Source organism: Vigna unguiculata, chromosome 10, assembly GCF_004118075.2.
Source record: "Vigna unguiculata cultivar IT97K-499-35 chromosome 10, ASM411807v1, whole genome shotgun sequence".
Lineage (NCBI taxonomy): Eukaryota > Viridiplantae > Streptophyta > Magnoliopsida > Fabales > Fabaceae > Vigna > Vigna unguiculata.
The window spans coordinates 28,845,559-28,865,119 of NC_040288.1; the positions used below are offsets into that span (position 1 = coordinate 28,845,559).

Sequence of the window (19,561 nt, forward strand, 5' to 3'; positions counted from 1 at the left end):
ATGTTTGCAAGGTTTTCGTGTGTTTTAATGTAATCTGGTTGTGTAACTAAATTTAATATATCAATTGAAATAAATCTTATATGATAATGCATGCTCTTTAAGTGAGTTTGATGATTTGCATTTTTCTGCAGAATATCAGTATGTTGATTTCATATTTAATATGTTGAATAATACTTTATGAACAAATTAATCTATTGTTTTTGTTTTTCAATCAATTCAAATGTGTGGTCATGCAGCAATAAATATCTGATTTGTTGGTTAATTGAATTCAAACAGAAAGGTTTTAATAAGTTTTAATTGAGCATATTTTTAAGTACTCAACCAATTCAACCCCTTCTTAGCTAAGAAAGTCATTTTAAACCTACAATTAAACTATGAGCCATGTGAGTTGTACTACATGTTATATATTTATCATATATAGATTATTTCATTTAACTTATGATTTATTATGATAGTTACATAGACAAATTGAGTTTGGAGCAAGGAAAATCCGAAATCTATGGATTAAAATCCTTGCAGAAAATTGGAATTACCAAGGTCCAAATCCAATAATGTTTGCAAACATGGATGAGTGACTCCCAAATAAATATTTACTTGGCTCTATACATTAAATGGCTATTTTTAATGATTTTGTATTTTTAAAATTATGGTAATTATTTAACTAATTGTTTGTCATCGTAGGTCTCATTCATTGTAATTATATATAAGGATTATACTATAGTATGATTTTGTTAGTTTCACATAAAACCCAACCAGAAAATGAAAAACTTACTAAAAGGATAAATTTTACATTTTTTATTAGATTTATGACTAACATGTGTCTTCACTTTAGTTAGAGTTGTAACTGAAATGTTTCAAGTAGAGGCATAACAATGTCACTATAATTCATATACCCTAAGGTTATACATTTTTTAATACATTGAATAATTATTTTATGTCCAAGTTACATCAAATTAATTTGCTTCACTTCTTTAATGTTCTAGTGTAATAAATAAGTTGATTTTTTCGAATATGGCTATTACATAATTTATTAGATGATAATCATCATTTATAAGTATTATTGATGCCTAGGTAGAGATAACACATTTTAACATTGACTAACTGTATTTTAATTTTATGATTATTGCATACTAATGTAAGTTAAATGTTAAAGGTCTTCAATGATCAATTTTCATTGTCGCAATAGAACATCATTCAAATAAGAGAATAATGAACAACCTTCCTCCTGTATCATATGTAGAATAATTGAGATTTATGTTTAACTTATTTATAGGTTATATCAGACAATTTTTATTAAAATAGTTTAAAGTTATATTGTGTTGAGATTTTTCTTTATTTTAAGTTTTGATTTGAAACCCAAAGCAAATGTTTTCTTTTTCTTTTAATAATGTTCACAATTTATGTTGGATATGCACCGACTGATGTAAATTTACACTAGATTTGGTCAGTTTCAACATAAAGTTACATCAGATAAAACATGTTTTGATATAAATTTTGGACATTTCTTCATTTATTTTTATCTACTTTTTACGTTAGTGTGTCTAGATTCAACAAAAAAAAAAATTAAGTTTTTACGTGAAAGTTTTTATTCAATCAAAATTTACATCATTTACATGTGTTGGAGTATTACCTCGTAAAAAACCAAAAGTATGCCACGTAAAAAACATTATATAATCTTCAAATCCAAAATTTTAGAAACTTTAAACCATTTTGGAAGTACTTAATTTCAAACAAATTCCATGAACTCCTAACTTATAAAAGATGAAAAGGTGAACCCATGTACTTATGAAAGATGATAAAGGTGAGTCAAATGATTCAATTCGTTAATACACTTGATTCCATCTTCATCTCGTTAGATTAGACGAATTAATATAAAATAATAAAATAATAAGAGATTAAAGTATATTTTACCTCAACAACTAATAATTAAAGATGACAAAAATAGGTCAATCTATCATAACTTTACTTGTTTATTGGTCATGTTTCGCTTTAGACACTTCGATGACGAATTAATCATGCTTTAAAAAAAAAATGAAATGTGCTAAACAAAACAATTGACTAGTTAGTTTATGAAGTTGATGATTTTTAACACAAATTGCATAAAAATGAAAAAATATGAAGCAAATTGGTTGATGGCTTATATGGCAAACACAATCATAGGTACACTGAATCAATCCAATTAGTCTGACCTTTCAGATTGAAAAATAATGTTGACTTTGATTTAGAACTTCATCAGATTAAATTTATATAAACTAATTATATTATATAATGATTTTGTAACTTTCCTCAATCTGTTTATGTAAAAATATTCAATAAAACGCTCAATATAAAAGTAACACTTAAATTTTAGTAAATATATTTTATTAAATAATTAGAATTTTTTATTAAGTTTCAATACTCCATCGTTTAATAGTTGAGGTTAAAAATAATCTAATTATATCTTTCATTTTTAATCTTCAGAGATAATTTTTAAAGATAAAATCTTAAAAAAAAAAATTTGAATTCCAAAATATTTTTCTCCAAATAAATAATACTGTAGATTTGACGATTGATCTATTCATTCTAAAGATGAACAAATAATTTCTCTTTGAATAATTTGAGGTTAAAATGGCATTAAAACTTATTCCAAACTCAGTTTTTTTCTTTGTTAAATTATAATTTTAGTCCTCTTAAATTATTGATCCACTATATATCTCTTTCATTTTTTTATGATTTTTGTGTCTGCATTTTTTTTATAAAATAACATTTTAATTCAATTCTAATTTCATCTACATTTATTTATTTTTGTTTACTAGGTCTTGGATCTAACATATTCATTTAAAAAACAAAAAACAAATACTTCAATTAATTAAAACATAAAATTTAGAAATACACACTTGCAAAATTTAAATTTAAACAAAAATCATAAGATTTTCCAAAATATGGGATTAAAATAATAGAAGAAGGGCCAAAATTAAGAACAAAATCTAGAAGAGACAAAAGTTATAATTAATATTTTCTTATTCAACAATTGGAATTCACAATTTCCTCTACCAAAAAAATGGAATAAAAGTTCACAACTGTCACGTGGTTTGAGTCAAAGATCAAGCTTCCTTCACGGGTCTAGTTGGAATCATGTTTTATTATTTTCATTTAATTAATTAATTAATTAAATCAAATAAAATCAAATTTCAAAGTTTGACTATGCTGGTGCACGCACTTCGTTGGAAATGCCGCATTGTGTAAATAACGAAACAGTTTATTTATTTATTTTATACAAAAAATACTTTTTCACATTTTACCCTTTTTATAAGTAAAATTTCTTTTTGCCATAAAGTTCTTTCCGTTAAAAAAAAAACTCTAAAATAATATAAATCAATTATCTTAAAATATGGGTCGAGTTTGAATTATGTATTTATATTTTATATAGAAACAATAATTAATTATTTCTTATGGAGATTAATTTTAAATGAAATTGACAATATTTTTTCTATTGATAACACATTTAAAAAGATAAAAGATAAAACTAGTTACTCATTCCATCACCCAAATCTTTAATATTATTATTTGTTTTAGTTTTTTTAGGGTTTAGGGAATATAATTGAAAGAAAATAGGTATGCCTAAAAATTAGTTACAATGGCATGGTCCAAGTTAGAGTATCAATGTTAGATCACAGTATAGAGATGCTAGAAGGAGAATTAAAATTTTAAATCTATTTCATTATGTGTAATTTTAATTTCAAAATTATTAGTTTACTACTTAACCCCAACTTTGATAAGATGTAGTTTGAATTTATTAAAAAATTTTGAGATTATAAATGTGTGAAGAAAATATAAGATAAATTGAATTAGTTTGAACTCATTCTTCACGTTCAAATGAAAGAAAAGAATTAGTCAAAATTAAAAGCAAGGTCGATCTGTGGAATGTTAAAAACGGCTTTGACGAACGGTCACGTCCATTCAAACACATTTCCAATGCATGGAACCAAATTTGGCAGCTACAGTTTTTTATTATATATATATATATATATATATATATATATATATATATATAATATTAAATTTAAATATAGAACGCCAACAAACAGAAAAATTAAAAAAAATTGAGTAAATAATATATTTACTCACGGTATAAGGAAGTTTTTACAGTATTATTATATTACATGTTTAAAAAAGTTATGTAAAGTCGAATATTTTCAAACGAGTCTTTATTAAATGTTTTTATTTTATTAAATAATTAAAACATATTTTTTATTTTTATTTAAGCATTTTGTTGTTTGATTTTTATCTAACGTGATATGATAATTATAATTATTTTTTCTTTAATTAATTAGAAGTAGGAGATGTGTTGACGATAAAGTTAAACTATAAGGTATTTAGGTGAAGGTGAAAATATGTTTGTTCATGAGGAGTTGGTGGTGAATTTTATCAATCTCTCTTCTAAAAACAATTATTAGATGAACACCTAAAAGAATTATTTGATGAACACCTTCTAATATAATATACTTAAAATCAGTTGAATCAAATTAAAAAAAAAAAAAGCAATTTAAATGGAAATAAAATAATTAAAAAATATATTTAATTTATACACACTTTAGGTATAATTTATATCAAATGAACACTTGTAATATAAAGTATACATTTGGTAAAGGCCGATTCAATGGATCTATATTCGTAGTATCTAAAACGGGTTGAATCAAATTGAAAAAAAGAAAAGTGGCAATTTAAATTGAAATAAACTAATTTAAATTTGTAACTTAAAATGAATTTAGATTAGGTAAAGTTATGCATTTATCCATTTTTAAATATAATAACTACAATTAAATAATGAAGTGATATTTATTTATCAATATATATATATATATATATATATATATATATATATAAGAATTTATATATCAAATAACTACGTATAAAAATTGAAATTAAATTCATTTACGCTATTTAACATTTAAGAAATATGTATTATTTAAAAGTTTTTAAAATTTTGTTTTTTTTTTATTTTCTCTTAAATTGGGATAAAATATCTTTTGATCTAATATAGGGTCCAGTAAGACCACTTTCTTGTCCATTTGCGTTATTATATATATATATATATATATATATATATATATATATATATATATATATATATATATATATATATGTTCCAACATAAATAGTTGTAGTTCTTTTAATGAGATTCTTTTGAAAAATCCAAATCTTGAATAGATATATGATAAAAAAGAATCTATTTGACGGGTTTAACATCTTCAATTAAAAAAAAAAGGTTTTATGGACAAAATACAGTTTTACTAGAGTAAAAAACATAAATTTACTAATAGAATTAAAAAAAATCTTCAATAAGATTTATTTAAAATATAGTTAAATCAAAATAAAAATACAATGTTTTTTATATTTCTGAAAATGTTTACAGAAAAGTTAAAGAAAAATATACCTCATATGCTTTTACAAAGAAATGAAAAAAATTATTAGGTTATAGGATGTATAATATGGTAAAAAGAAGAAGATTAAAAAAAGTATTTAATAAATGTATATATAAGAATCATTAGCCTTAGCTAAAACTATTGAAATAAAAAATAGTGATCATTAGAGAAATCCGTTAAGATTGTAAATTTCAATACACAGTAAAAAAATGTGTTAAGAAGAGATTAGAAAGTGTGATGTGATTGTTGTGAAGATTTGTCTTGAATTAATTCCATAAAAAAAGGGTCATAGAATTGAATCACTTTCATTTTGACCACTCATTGATTTCCCCACCAGTATGAGACCAATTCTCTGTTTTTTACCATTCCAAATTTCCACAGACATACTCTTCATTTTCAAAGAAACATCACTTCCCACCACTCAGCTTTTTCATTCTGCTCACATTCTTTGACTTCATAAGGCCTTCTTCGTGGTCCAAGCACAACCACATGCTGTACCCATTTTTAGTTTCACTCTAAGTTGCATGAGCTTCTATCTCATATCTCTCTAAAGTTCCCTCCTTTTGATTCACTATATTCTCATGATTTGAACCCTCTTGTGTTTCAAAGTTTGTTGGTAGGTCACTTTTTTATTCCCTTTTAATCTTAAAAGCATTGCCTTGATTGTGTTTTGATTTGATTCATTAGCAGTTTTACTTAGTTTTTTAATTGAATCATGGAATCATTGCCTATTCTTTGTTTTTTTCTAGGGTGGGGTGGGGTTTGTTTTTGGCTGTTTCTAGTGGGATTGAAATCTCAGGGCCTGGAAAATTGTTTTCAAATCTGTGAAAATGAATTTACCAGGTTTTTGTGAGATTTGTTTCATGTTATGGATCTGGATTGATTTTCGTGTAGTAGAATGAGCGAGCATTTATATGTATCTTGCTATTTTCTGAGAATAATGGGGTGCATGGAGTTTATAACTCCATGGAACAGAGTAGTTTGGTTTATTAGCAACAAAGCGTTTGTGATATTTACTGTGAAGATTGAGCAATGACATAGGATAAAAGTGATTAATTGCTCTGTTGTTGGGGGACCAGTTGATCCAATCTCATGATGTCTGCTGTTGTACTTTTACATTTTATTTGCAGTCTTTGACCAGTAATAATGGTAACTCAGAGCAGGGAATGAGAGTGATGAGAATTGAGATGAGTGTAAAAGAGACATGGAAATGAAAATGAGGGGAAATGGGAGATTGCTATCTGTATTCATTTCATTGTTTCAAGTTGTGATCACTAGAGAATCTAAATAGAAAGAAAAACAAAATCTGGGTTAGGGAAATTTTTTCCGTACACATTTGTTCTTGAATCTACTTAGAAATTAAGGTAAAAGTAGAAATTCCATGATGCCATTGATGTCCGACTAACTTTGTTTAGGCCTTTTCTTTTGCAGCAAAAGCAATTTTATTCAGCAACTGAATTCTGTACAGAAGATGGGGTGTTTCACTGTGCTGAAACACAAGAAGGAAAAGATCAATAAAATCAGATACACAAAATGTGTGAGCCATATTGAGCATGTTCCTACAGTACTCCCTGAACCTCAAACTCATACTCGTACCCTGCAATCTGCACCTTCTAGTTTCCGGAATAGAGTGAAATCCACTCACCCCATTAACAAAATCACCAATCACAGAACACGAACATTATCTGCTCCATCAGCTCTTGATGTGGCCAGACAAGATACTCTTACCACAGTCGAGTTCGAGGATCAAGAGGAATCAAGATACAATGTGGGATCACTGAAGGGGCAGCATTCATCTAATCCACTACCTTTACCACTTCCATCACACCAGGGTGGTGGTGAATTGAAAGCTACTGGAAGCTTTAAATCAGGAATAGTTGCTGGTTCTGTGTATGCTCCTGATGCTGCAGAACATGATGCTTTGGCCACAGTTGAGTATGAGGAACAAGAAGAGTCAAAAAACCGAGTTGGGTTGGTTAAGGATCATTGTTCAACTAATTCACAACCTTTGCCTCTTCCATCTCGTCAAGGTGGTGGTGCTGCATTGAAGGCTAATGTCAGCTTTAAGATGGGAATGGCTACACCTCTTGTGTATGCTTGCGGACCTTTGCCTCTTCCCCCTACCGGGTTGCTTAGAAACTTACTGTTTGAGGAGATTGCTGCTGCGTGTCACAACTTCTCTTCTGATCGATGCATGTCTGAATGTCTTTCTTCTACCATATACAGCGCTTCATTTGGTGATGATGCTTCAAGTGCAAAGAAGTTTGAAGCCACTGTCACTCGCCTTCATTCTTCAACTCAGGTACTTTTCTGCATTTTGCATTATTAGTTTCATCTTTTGGTATCCTCATGGCTAGTAGAATGATGTTTGGTCATCCTTATATATGATGCTTCTGTTGCCAAATGCAAAGAAGTAATGAGATCTTGTTATGCCTTTTGAAAACCATTTTAAGAGGGGCATCAAAGAGTTTAGGTTTGTCAACTGCTATCATCTGATGTACAATTTAGCATCAGCTTCTAAACCTTGTTCTGCTTGCTGTCCTCCTTCCTCTGTTACTTCACACAGCACATTTGAATGTTTTCAAACCATTTTGAAATCAAATGAGGAAAGTTGTCAAAAGTTTTACTCTTACTGTTTCAAAATTTATGATCTTTGGCCCAAGACAAAAGTTTAAAAGCAGCCGAGAACTTTCTGACATGGTCTATGTGTGTGTAATGTATCTTTCAGGGATTGAAGGAATTCATAAATGATGTGAATACCCTTGCATCTTTGCAACATCCGAACCTCTGTAAATTGCTAGGATTTCATGCCCGTGATGGTTCTGAACCAAGGATGTTGGTTTATGAGAGGCTATACCATGGAAGCTTGGACCAGCAGTTGTTTGGGAGATCTGATGGCCATTCAATTGATTGGAACTCACGAATGAAAGTTGCCATATGTGCTGCACAAGGTCTTACTTTCTTGCATGAAGAAGGGCCTTTCCAGGTACTAATTTTCTGTTTTAGTTCAATTTGGTGTAAAGTGTATATCTTATATTCAAAAATCTGAAGCAGCCTTCCGTGCTCATGTTTGCACTATTTTTCTCCCTTCTTTACTTGTAGCTTTTAGACCACATTAAATGCTGTTGGACTAGTAAACAATTATATCACGAGAAAATACTTTTCTATGTTCCTTGTACAATTATATCTTTGCTGACGGACCTCTATGAATTAATTGTAGGCGATGTATAATGAATTTTCAGCAGCCAACATACAGATTGACAAAGATTTCAGTGCAAAGCTTTCTGGGTATGGTTGTGTGGGACGAATTCCCGAGGAAGAGATTTCTAGCAGTACATGTGTAAGTTCATTTACTCTCTAAAATGCTGTATGTGTATTTTTATGAACCATGAACTATTCATATGATATTTTTGAATTTGGATCCTCTACTGTATTTTTCTGTGCTGCTGCTGTGCCTTCAAAATACATTAATAAACACTAACTTTGGTGTTTTGAAATACATTAAAAAGATTTTTAAACTATCAAAATCACTGTATTTTGAATGCGCGTCACCAAAAAACTCAATAAAAAATTTGAACTCGATATTTTCTAGCTTTGAATCTTCTTATTTGAGATGTAAAAGTATTCCATAAGTTTTGATCTCATTCATTTGGTTCTTGAATTTATTATTGCACAGGCTGTTGGAAACCTGTCTGTGGAGACACTGGAAAGGGGAATTCTTACTCCAAAGAGCTATGTATGGGGTTTTGGAATTATTCTTTTGGAGCTACTTACTGGCAGAAAGAATGTGGATAGTCACCACCCCAAGGAAGAGAGGAACTTGGTGAAGTGGAGCCGGCCTTTCCTGGCCGATGATTTTCGACTGTCGCTGATTATGGATCCTCATCTTAAAGGTCGATATCCTCCCAAGGCAGCAAGAGCAGTAGCTGACATTGCACAAAGATGCCTCCAAAAGGAGCCATCAGAAAGACCCCCCATGAGAACCATTGTTGAGCATCTCAAAGTGGTTCAAGATATGAAGTACTCATGTTGGTTTCCTCTGCAAGAGCCAGCAAAACAAATGTCAAGATCACCGAGTCTTAATGGTGTCAAATGTCTCACTCCTACATTGAGTTTCTCTCCCTCAACAGCACCGGTGGCTAGACCATCTGTTTCATCTCCAAGATGGTGTGCTGTGCCCACATTGCATCTTCCTCTTGGCGCTTGTTCCTCCACTTTCAACATGGATGACCATGTTAGGCCGGAAAGCCGGAAGTCCATCCTCAATGTGTAGGAGAGGTAGTGTTGAAGGATATTTGACTGTCTATAATGTTCATTTTTATTTTATTTTGTTTGTTGCTTTGGTCATTTTTTGGGTATTCAACACAATTGTATAGGAGATTAAGGTATGGTTCTTCCATATTTCTATTTATTTCCATGAGAAGATGTTCTTTTTGTAGATAGTGCAAAGGTTGGTTATACTGGGGATATTGATATGAAATTTGCATTGTCTCTGTTCCTTTCTCCTCTCTACACTTATTTTTTTCCCCTCAAATATCATTTCTTCGCTCAACACTAAACATGGCAAAAAAAAAGAGAAGAAAATCTAAAATATATTCTGACAAGAAAATTGACCTGATTGGGTTTCAGGGTGATAACTAATTTATTTATTTTTCACGAAATAAACCAGATTTTTCTAAAAGTCCTTTTGTTTTTTATTATTCTATTTTCTGTAATTATTGTACATTTAATTTAACAATAATTAAACTTTTCTGTAAACAAATCTAAACGTACATCCTTTTAACGAATAGGAGAAACGACATTTAACTCCTAATTGACTTACAACTTATAATGCATTAACAATAATTTTTTCTCATCTAATTGATTCATGGTTAATAATATAAGAATTTAAATTAGAGTAAGTATTTATTTAAAATAATATGAAAAAAGAGACATCAAAGAAAGCTACTTCAGAAAATGATAGCTATGTAAAGTAAAATTGGAGTAGTTTTTACGGAAATCACGTCACTATTAAATACGTGAAAGAGACATTAGTTGTGCTGCATGGGTGAAATGCAAATGGGTATTCAAACAAAACACCCGTACTACAAAAATAAATAGGCGTCCTCCCCCTTCCTCATTATAACAGAAAAGAAAGCAAGCAATGCTTATTCAGAGTTATCACACAGACAAAAAATACAAAAAACAAGGTGTTGGAACAGCACGGAGGTACTAACCACCTTCTACTCCTTGCCTCACTAGTTTACAACCCTTAAACACAAACTTTTGCGTGTATATATAGGTTATTGAGTTTGGGGGATATTTCTCAAGACACAAACAATAACAAAAATATAGACATACAAAAGAACCTCCTATAATTTTATACCTAATGCCAGAACGATTCTTGTAAAATAATTTCGGAGTAAAAAGAAGGAAAAAAAAAATGTAAGTGTAAGATTTCATGAGAGTGAATTGTTTTGGTCTTTATCTTGCCCACTGTTCTCTTCATGACTGCTATCCTGTTCATGAATAACTGAAGCCGTACCGCTATCCTCGTTTTGTCTTCCCTCATTATCGTTGGTTGTCTGTGCCTGCACATTTGAAGCTGAATTTGTTTGCTGTTCTGATATCAAACTAGTAAGGCCATTTTGCTTCAGGTAGGTCTCCAGCGGGAGATTTGCTTCTTCAAGAAGACTTGTCATGCTCACATTATTTGGCCCGGTTTGCGCTTCTTCTCGATCAGGTTGGCAATTCAAATCTAATTGTCCCTTGGCAGCTTCAGCAACTTGGTCTTGAGTCCTTGGCTCCAACTCACTTGGCGCCCTTACTTCATTCTCCAAACCATCAACTGGAGTTAAATGTCGTGAGGTGCTGTCAACTTCTGATTCCTCCTTGGTCCGCCATGCTAACTGATTTCTCTGAGCAATCTCAGCTTCACGTTCCGATTGACGCTTCTTCTTTCTCATCATCAGGGTTTTAAACCGACGTTTAACTGTCATGCACACATTGCAGGTGCAAGTAGGTTTGTGTTTGCCTTTTCCACTTGGTGGCTGGATACAGACAATGCAAGAACACCCAGGTCTATGCCGGGGATGTTTTGTGGTGGTGACGACTGGTGTCCTGCCAGAGTCACTTGCATCATCTCCAAGTATTGCTGCATTTGCCAAAGCATCCAGTCCTGAAGATTCATGGTCCAGGGCTGGTCTCTGGCTTGCTGCCAATCTTTGTTTCTTGAATTCTGTTCCAGAATAAATAATTTTAAGTATATTTGATATCATCAAGAATTTGTTGACAGGAAAAAGATGCTAGCATGTATTCATAATAGTCACAGAATTACTATCTGAGTTCGTGCAGCACAATTTGGGATTACAAATTTTCCGGTTTCTAGGACGAAGATAATTTTATCTAAAAAACCATTTCTAGTAGTATGTATTGGTCCGCAGTAACTAGGAAGCATAGAAAACACAACAAATGGATAAATACCTTTATTCAACCTCAGAAGATTATCCAGTTCCCTTGGGTTCAATTCATTGGGAGCAGCACACGAACACCTGTTGACAGCAATGCAGAAGCATCGTCTTGACTAATAAGTATTGGTATTAATATCATAGCAGTATTGTACTATAAGGTCTTCTGCTCACCTGCTCTGATCCCATAAATTCTCCACACATGTCCATTTAGGGGGAATTAGTACATCAACTGGTAACTTCCGCCATTTTGAGCAACTATCACACTGCGTCCACTGCTCATTCACCCTAAGTTCAATCACACTCCGAATTGAAATACTTGATAAAAAAAATACAAGTTTATGAATTGGCATTTGTAAAAGAAATCATAAAGTTCCATAGAAAAAAAGAAAAGAAAATAGGAGGGACTGTAGGAGAGGAAAAACCTGACACATACAAATAAAATAGAAAAAAACTCTATGCACATATTCATCTTACCCAGCTGATCGAACTACGAATATACTCCTCTTTCCAAAGACAGGAGGTTCCTGCATGAATTGAAAAGCAAAATCTTAAACAGGTTCTATGATAAAATTTATTGTTATTTAATAAGTATACTAATTAAGATATTAGTGAAGCTGAGACGCTAGCCCTAATAATTGGTTAGTAGTATCATGATAATTAATACAAGAAAAGTCAATTTTCTTAAAAGGAGAGTATTAAAGAGTGACCTAAGGAAACGAAAATAAAAAACACATTCAATGAAAAGAAAATACTTATTATGATAAAGATAGAAAAAAAATTACATTTACTATTTTAAGTAATTGAAAGCATTTAATAAAGTATATTAAAGCTTCTTAACTAGCGTCTTTAAGACACTTGTCAGCAAATTAAAAACTATTAATTATATCGCTGACCCAATCTGAAGTTTGACAAACTCATGCCTTCGTCCCTCTTGTTGCCCATCCCCTACCCATTTACTAGAATTATTCCTATGCATATACATTCCCTGAAAGCAAAGGCTTTATATAACCTGAAACTATAGAGGCACTTTAACAAGTACAAACTAGCCTGCCATATTAACAAATTCCATAAATTGCAAATATCAGTAGAGGTCAACTACTGACGTATGCTAAACTACCCATATTTGAGAAGTTCTGACCGTTTAGAAAACATATTTTCTTCTTTAGATTTAGACTCAACTGGAGAGAAGAGTTTAGGATAAGATGAATGCATTAAGAAACTCATTAATGAAAGGCTCATCCACTTTTATTTGGGTTAAAATTGGTGCTGAGTTAACATAGCAGACACAATAAGTTAACCTCTCACGCACACTAATAGAATGGGTGAAATTCATAAAAATGAAAGCTTCTTCTAAATTGTTTACTTACTTCATACTCTTCAAAAACCTGATCCTCAATCATGACAATGCTTGGCTTAACCGCAGGAGGTGGTCGGAGCAAATCCTGAGCCTCTTCCCAAGTAAGTTTCAGCTCCAGTGCATCCTGGCTATCAATAAGCAACCTCTTACTTTTTGACCCAATATTCCGAGTTCTTTTCTTCTCAGGAACCAGCACAGGAGGCAAAGGCAATCCCTCTCTTTTCCTGCTTTCGGGAATGTCAATGTTATGCCAGTTCATGTCACCACCAGCCGAGTTCCATTTTTTAGACAGCACATTTAGGTGGGTTTCTGAACATCCCTTTTGTGACTGAAGAAGGCCAGAGTAACCACTTAATATAGGTAGATTCTCATAAACACCAGAATAGGAAGTTTCACTTGAATGAGACCCATTGGGCATATTAGATGGTAGTGTTTCCTGCTTAATAGGTGATTAAATGCCAATTCAAAAAGTTTGAGTTTGGTATATGAACTAAAAGTAACTGTTACCTGTACTGCTGTAGAATTTGTTGCCTTTCTAAACCCCATTATAAGTTTCCCCTCAGGGTCCATACGGCTAAATGTTACTGCAGAAATTTTATTAAAAATGTTTAAAATTTTTTGCAACAAAATATCAAGATGAAACTAAAATAAAAATAGAAGCAACCACAGGTTGACATTGAAACTTAGTAATTGTACTGAAATCAGTTTTTTTTTGCACTGAAGAGAACCAATCAAATAAATCCCCAAAAACATGAGCAACATTTTGTTACGTGGTGATGGTACTTTGTCCAAGGAAAACAAATCACTGGAAGTTAATTACAAGTACTTTATCAGAACATAAAGAAGAAACACAGTAATGGTACAGAAATCAGTTGTTTTACAAAGAAGAAAGCCGATGAGATAAATCCCCAAAAACATGAGCAACATTTCATTAAGTGGTGCTGGTACTTCATACTAAGAAAAAAAAAATCAGGGGAAATTACGAAAAAACAAAAATACACCAGGAAAGCCATTGTGGTTAGTATCTTAAAGCAGAATGTCTGTTAGGTATGGCTATTGACTAGTTCACAGAGTGAGTGAAAAATTAGCAAAGATTCTTAGAAAATGATATTGATTAGTCGCACCTTTTTTTAGAAGACATGTAGTGAGTATAATCTTAGAAAATGAAAGTTTCGATGTGGTTCATCTATTCTAAGAATGGATAATTTAACAAATTAAGGGATTCTAAGTAAAATATACCAGTATCTCCAGCTTGCAATTGCATAGACTGAATGCAGGGGGTTACACCTTCTAAAACATACATCCTGCTGTTATTATTTGGCCAAAATCTAAATTGAAACATCCATTCTTTTCCTTTCACATCTTGGATTCGTAAAGGAAGGCCCTCTGGTTGAGAAATTTGAGGGAAATATGCCTGCACAATCATTAGCTCCAATAAATTATGAGACTCGTCAAGAAAAATAACTTTTAGTGGATTATTTATTAATATAAAATGACAACTTAGGCAGTTCAACAAATAGGCTAGGATAAATTACTTCAGCACATGCTTTTGGTAAAACCAGGCGACCAATTCGTCCAGCATCACTTGCACTCAGCATCTTTTCGAAGAGTGGCACGATAGTGGAATTTGAACTTGAATATATCATGAATCATGGTTAAGGAAATGCTAATGTAAAGAGTAACTATCAAAACAATAATAATTTAATCAACCTGCATAATTTTCTTGCCGGTGATTAATAATTTATCAAACTAATTACAATGTTGGATACTCTCCTGATATTTGTTGCAACTCTTGATCAGTAATTCTGGGCCAATAACGCGGAAGCAACTGATTCCTTCCCCGACCTTCAGCGGGTGGCCTTGCCACACGAATCTGGGATACCATACCAGCATTTACTTCTAGGCCTGTGCCACTGGTTGACCTAGGGGGCTTAGGTAAAAGATGGCGTGACCTTGATCCCAATAAAAGTGAAGATGTTTTACTTTGTTCCCTTTCATCAACAACAGAACTATGAAAGGGGTTTGAATTTCCTAAGGGAGTAGCAAGGGTCATACTTAAATTAGTTTGTGCCAAAGATTCATATATATCTCGTATTTCTGTGTCTGCCTTACAATTCTCTGCTTTGGAAGCCTTGGATGATCCATTAGACTCAAAATGAAATTGTGATATCAAAGTGCTTCCAAGTTCTCCAACAGAAGGCAAAATTTCTGGTTTCATTTCTGTAGAAGGCCCATCTGTTTCAACTTTATGAGGCTTGAACCAGCATCGGAGACCACCATTCTCTGCATAATGCCCTCCTTGCATACCCCTCAAGTTTAATTGGTTAGCCAGAGAAGTGCACTGCTGCGCACTGACATCTATTACCTTTGAAGTCCCGGAACCATTAGGCTTTTCATTGATTGCAATCTGTCAAAAATTGTCAATTTTGAGAACATACAGTTAGACTTAAAAATTATCAACATAAAAATATACATCTAAGATGCCAAACCTATTTATGGAAGCACAGATTTGAATTGCAGAGCTTGCATAACAAAGTTTTTATTTGTTCTCTAGATCGTAGACCACTCAATTTACCTCCAAAGGCTAATCAATAAATAATTTATCAACCTCATGATGATACAAGTTTCAGTCAAAATTAAGGTCTTCTATCCAACATTATATACATTGATACATTTAAGGGAGTTGTGAAAATCAATAAAGGAACAATATTTTCATGTGTTTGCATAGTGGCGAACATAAATGGTAATTTAAATAAAATGGTGAAGTTGTTTTACAGGTTGAAGTCCTGAATTCCTTGCACAGCTTATACAGCTTACACCACCAGTATCTAATAATTCAAGCTGAGACATAGAAGCAATGCATCCACAATGGAGACGCTGCAGGTAAAAGAACATATACGATCATTAAGCTTAACACAGCACCTGGAAGTACCAGAATTAGGAAGCAAAAATTATCCCAGTCTTATATACACTGTGACTATGCACCAAAAATACAAATACTTAAGCACTCTACCTTGTCACATGAGGTGCATTCTCTCCAACCAGAATCGTTTGAATGGAAAGTATCACAATATGTTGATTGCTCATAAGCAGTACTACATCAGAGAAAAAAAAATCAGTAGTAAGAATTTGTCTCCCAGTGAAGGCCAATTCCAATAAATTAAAGGAAGGTTTGCAGACTTATTGATGCAAGCCAATACTTAATCTAAAGGATACACGCTGTCAATATGATACTGTTTACACCTTAGAGTTCAAATTTGAAAATGAAAATCGTAAGAGCAATTCTTGTATGAAAAGTTGGTGAAATAAATTGGTGGAAGCATATGCATTAATTTCAATAAATTATTATAAAACTATCATATGATGTGATCTAATATGAGGCAACGTTCAAATTCAAGATGGTTTTTTGCAATAAATATTCAGCTAGATGAAATCCCAGTTCCACAGCATCTCACACAAGCTTTATATTCTGACATTCCATACTTATACAACTACCTGTTTTTCTTTACTTTTAATTTTTTTATCCCATTTTTGGGGAAACTTATGCTACCTCGCATTTATTAAAAGAAAAAAAAAACTTTGGTCATTTAATAAAAAAAGTAAGGAAATTTAACACGGTAAATCATAAACATATCCCATAAAGAACGTCATAACTTGTAGTCCCTGGTCAGCAACAACAACTAAGATTCGGAGACCCAATTTTACCTACGACAACTTCATCCACTCATCACACAATTTAAGTAAAATAAAAAATAAAAACATAAAACCGTGTAAACGCCACTACACTAACTTTAGAAAATCGGGAGGCCCAAGAAGAAAAAAGGTAGCCACAAGTCAAAACTTTAGATTATGAAAAAATTAAATTAGCAACTTCAAACTAAACTTAAAAGAAAAAAAATAAAAATAAAAATAGAAAAAAAAACAAAATAAAGCAACCAATTAAAACCAACAAAGCCACAAATCACAGATTACTCCAAAGTTCAAATCCATTATTGTGTTCCGTACAACAACCCCATAACAACTCAAGCGTTAATTTCAACACACGCGAACCGATCGATTCGATATCTAGAGTATCATTACCCGCACTTATCACAGAGATCGGCGAATTCGCCGGATCGCAGGGCCCAGCCTTTGCGCCACCGAATCGTCGTCAAGGTGGCGCACGCCACGTTCATGCAGCTCCTTGACTCCATTTTCAACTCCAATTCCACGCCCTCTGCAGCACACAACAAAAACCCGAAAAATCAAAACGAAAAACCCTAACTATCACCTCACCAAGTCGCTCGACGTCGGACGCAAAATCCGTCAGCGGAGACCACACCGTACCGAAATTAAGCCTGAGAGCGAACCTCGAGTGGCCGCTCCGAGTCGCCGGAAGTACGTAACTAGAAGTTCCGGTCGCCGGAAGTCTTCACGAAGTGCGGGCGCCGCGAGTGATGAGGTTTAGGATTCGCATTCGCGTGGAAGAGTGGTGGCGAGTGTGATCACACCGTTGTTGGAATCTGAACAGAGGAGAGGAACCGGAGAGAGATTTGAATGGACGGTAACCGGAGAGAGAATATGAGAGAATAAGAGAGGGTGAAACAGAGAGAGAGAAAGGAGGCGTGTGCATGCAGAATAAGAAAGAAGAAAGAAAGAGGCACCAAAATGCATGCACGATGATTATACTTCAAGACTCGGCCAACTCCCCACTTGCTTCCTTTTTTTTAATTTTTAATTTATCATCATTATTAGAATTATTATTCTTTTTGTAATTTTTATTATTATCGATATCATTGTGGTTGGTTAGTTACTGTTATTCTTTATTTTCCTGTATCTTTCTTTTGTCAGATAATATTCAGTATATTAACCGAAGATTCCTGGGTGTAAAAATATTTTTTTAATTTTTTATCAGCGTTAACATTTCTCTACTATCAATAAGAATTTTTCTTTTTTACTTTTTAAATGAGAATAACTTCTTCCTTGACAAAAAAATAAAAGTTATTAATTTTCTTGTTGTAAGTAATTGCTTTTAAGAAATTTAAGCAGTAAATACTGTATTTTATAGTTATTTAAATATTATTTCTGAAATTAAGATTTAAAGAAAATAGTTTAATAAAAAAATCCTCTATTTCATAAACAACCTAGATTGTTGAGTATTTTTTATTTTTCTAAAAATTAAAAAAAGAAATGGTTGTTTTTTTTTATTTTTAAATTAGTAATTATTAAAGCAATTTTTTTTTATTTCTCACTCTTATTTTCATTGATTCTTTCTTTTTAAATATGAATTTAAATGCAAGAACTGTCAATAAATAGAAAACCTCTTAAAATGAAAATTTAAATGTATTCTTTAGTGTGTAATTTTCTTATTCTTAAAGTATATCAAGGTGTTAAAAAAAAAAAAAAAGTCTCTTACCACGATAAAATTGATTTTGTTACATGACACTTTTATATGGTTCTTTTATTTTGAATTATATTAAACAAATGATTTATAAATTAAAACTCTCGTCATCTTTCATACTATTATCTTTTACAGCAAGTTATATTTTATAATGTTTTCATCTTTTTAAAATATTAATTAAATATGAAAAATCCTATCAATTATACGAGTTAAGATATTATAATAGGTTGAATATTTTGACTATATTTTGATTTGTGGCATCATATATATATATATATATATATATATATATATATATATATATAAAAGTTCAATGAAAAATTTACACTACTAATTACTAATATGTACATTCAGGAGTTCCCAAAATCCACGATGTTAATTATAGTATTTCATTCTATAAATAATCTGCATCAATTTAACATTCACTCTACAAAAGTAACTCGGAACACACAAGAAAATAATCAGAATCATTGGAATTTGCATAACAATGTATACGCTTTAACTTATGGATAAAATGAAGTTTCGTTTTTTTTTTTTATTTTATTTTTCGATAGAAGAGACAAAGGGCATATGAAGCTTCGTTTGTCTCATTGAGAGGACTTCTCCTATAGGAGTCAGAATCAGTAGAAAAATATGTTTTTTTTTTTATAATACTTAAACTATTTCATACTAATTACACTAATACTCCGTTATACTCATGATTATTTAATCAATATTTAATTTAATTTTCTCATTTTCTCAATATGTATTTCTTTTGAATTATTTTTTATATTTGTTGTACGTTAACCCAAACTAAAATATGAAAAGTAACAGATAAACGCGCAGAAATATAGCGTATAATAGGGGAAATGCGACCGTGAGCACCTCAAAATGCGCCACTCAGATACAGTTGCGTGTGCGTAATTACTATAGTATCCTCTGCCAGTTACAACATAGGACTCGTGTTCATTGGTCAACGAAGTTTGTCCTT

General features: G+C 31.8%; 2 protein-coding genes across 8 annotated transcripts; one reads left to right on the forward strand and one right to left on the reverse strand.

The window, feature by feature from the left end:
• The first annotated feature begins 5,723 nt into the window (after positions 1 to 5,723).
• On the forward strand, positions 5,724 to 9,904 carry LOC114165876 (serine/threonine-protein kinase PCRK1-like). 3 transcript variants are annotated; one of them, XM_028050492.1, is made up of 5 exons: positions 5,724 to 6,021; positions 6,821 to 7,707; positions 8,134 to 8,391; positions 8,626 to 8,745; positions 9,082 to 9,904. In XM_028050492.1, exons 2-5 carry the CDS (start codon positions 6,877 to 6,879, stop codon positions 9,676 to 9,678), a joined length of 1,806 nt encoding a protein of 601 aa, XP_027906293.1. In that variant the 5' UTR covers positions 5,724 to 6,021; positions 6,821 to 6,876; the 3' UTR covers positions 9,679 to 9,904. The 3 variants fall into 3 exon arrangements, with proteins under 3 accessions (XP_027906293.1, XP_027906292.1, XP_027906294.1); XM_028050491.1 differs by having other exon boundaries at positions 5,725 to 6,021; positions 6,837 to 7,707; XM_028050493.1 differs by lacking the exon at positions 5,724 to 6,021 and adding an exon at positions 6,242 to 6,715 and having other exon boundaries at positions 6,837 to 7,707.
• A 583-nt stretch (positions 9,905 to 10,487) lies between these two features.
• Positions 10,488 to 17,857, reverse strand: LOC114166687 (B3 domain-containing transcription repressor VAL2-like). 5 transcript variants are annotated; one of them, XM_028051451.1, is made up of 13 exons: positions 17,561 to 17,857; positions 17,292 to 17,427; positions 16,225 to 16,306; positions 15,987 to 16,088; positions 14,981 to 15,618; positions 14,747 to 14,843; positions 14,451 to 14,625; positions 13,719 to 13,795; positions 13,222 to 13,647; positions 12,329 to 12,378; positions 12,026 to 12,169; positions 11,868 to 11,935; positions 10,488 to 11,622 (listed from the first exon to the last, which is right to left on the reverse strand). In XM_028051451.1, exons 2-13 carry the CDS (start codon positions 17,402 to 17,404, stop codon positions 10,844 to 10,846), a joined length of 2,751 nt encoding a protein of 916 aa, XP_027907252.1. In that variant the 5' UTR covers positions 17,405 to 17,427; positions 17,561 to 17,857; the 3' UTR covers positions 10,488 to 10,843. The 5 variants fall into 5 exon arrangements, with proteins under 5 accessions (XP_027907252.1, XP_027907251.1, XP_027907254.1 ...); XM_028051450.1 differs by having other exon boundaries at positions 17,538 to 17,857; XM_028051453.1 differs by having other exon boundaries at positions 13,222 to 13,539; positions 17,538 to 17,856.
• Positions 17,858 to 19,561: the final 1,704 nt, after the last annotated feature.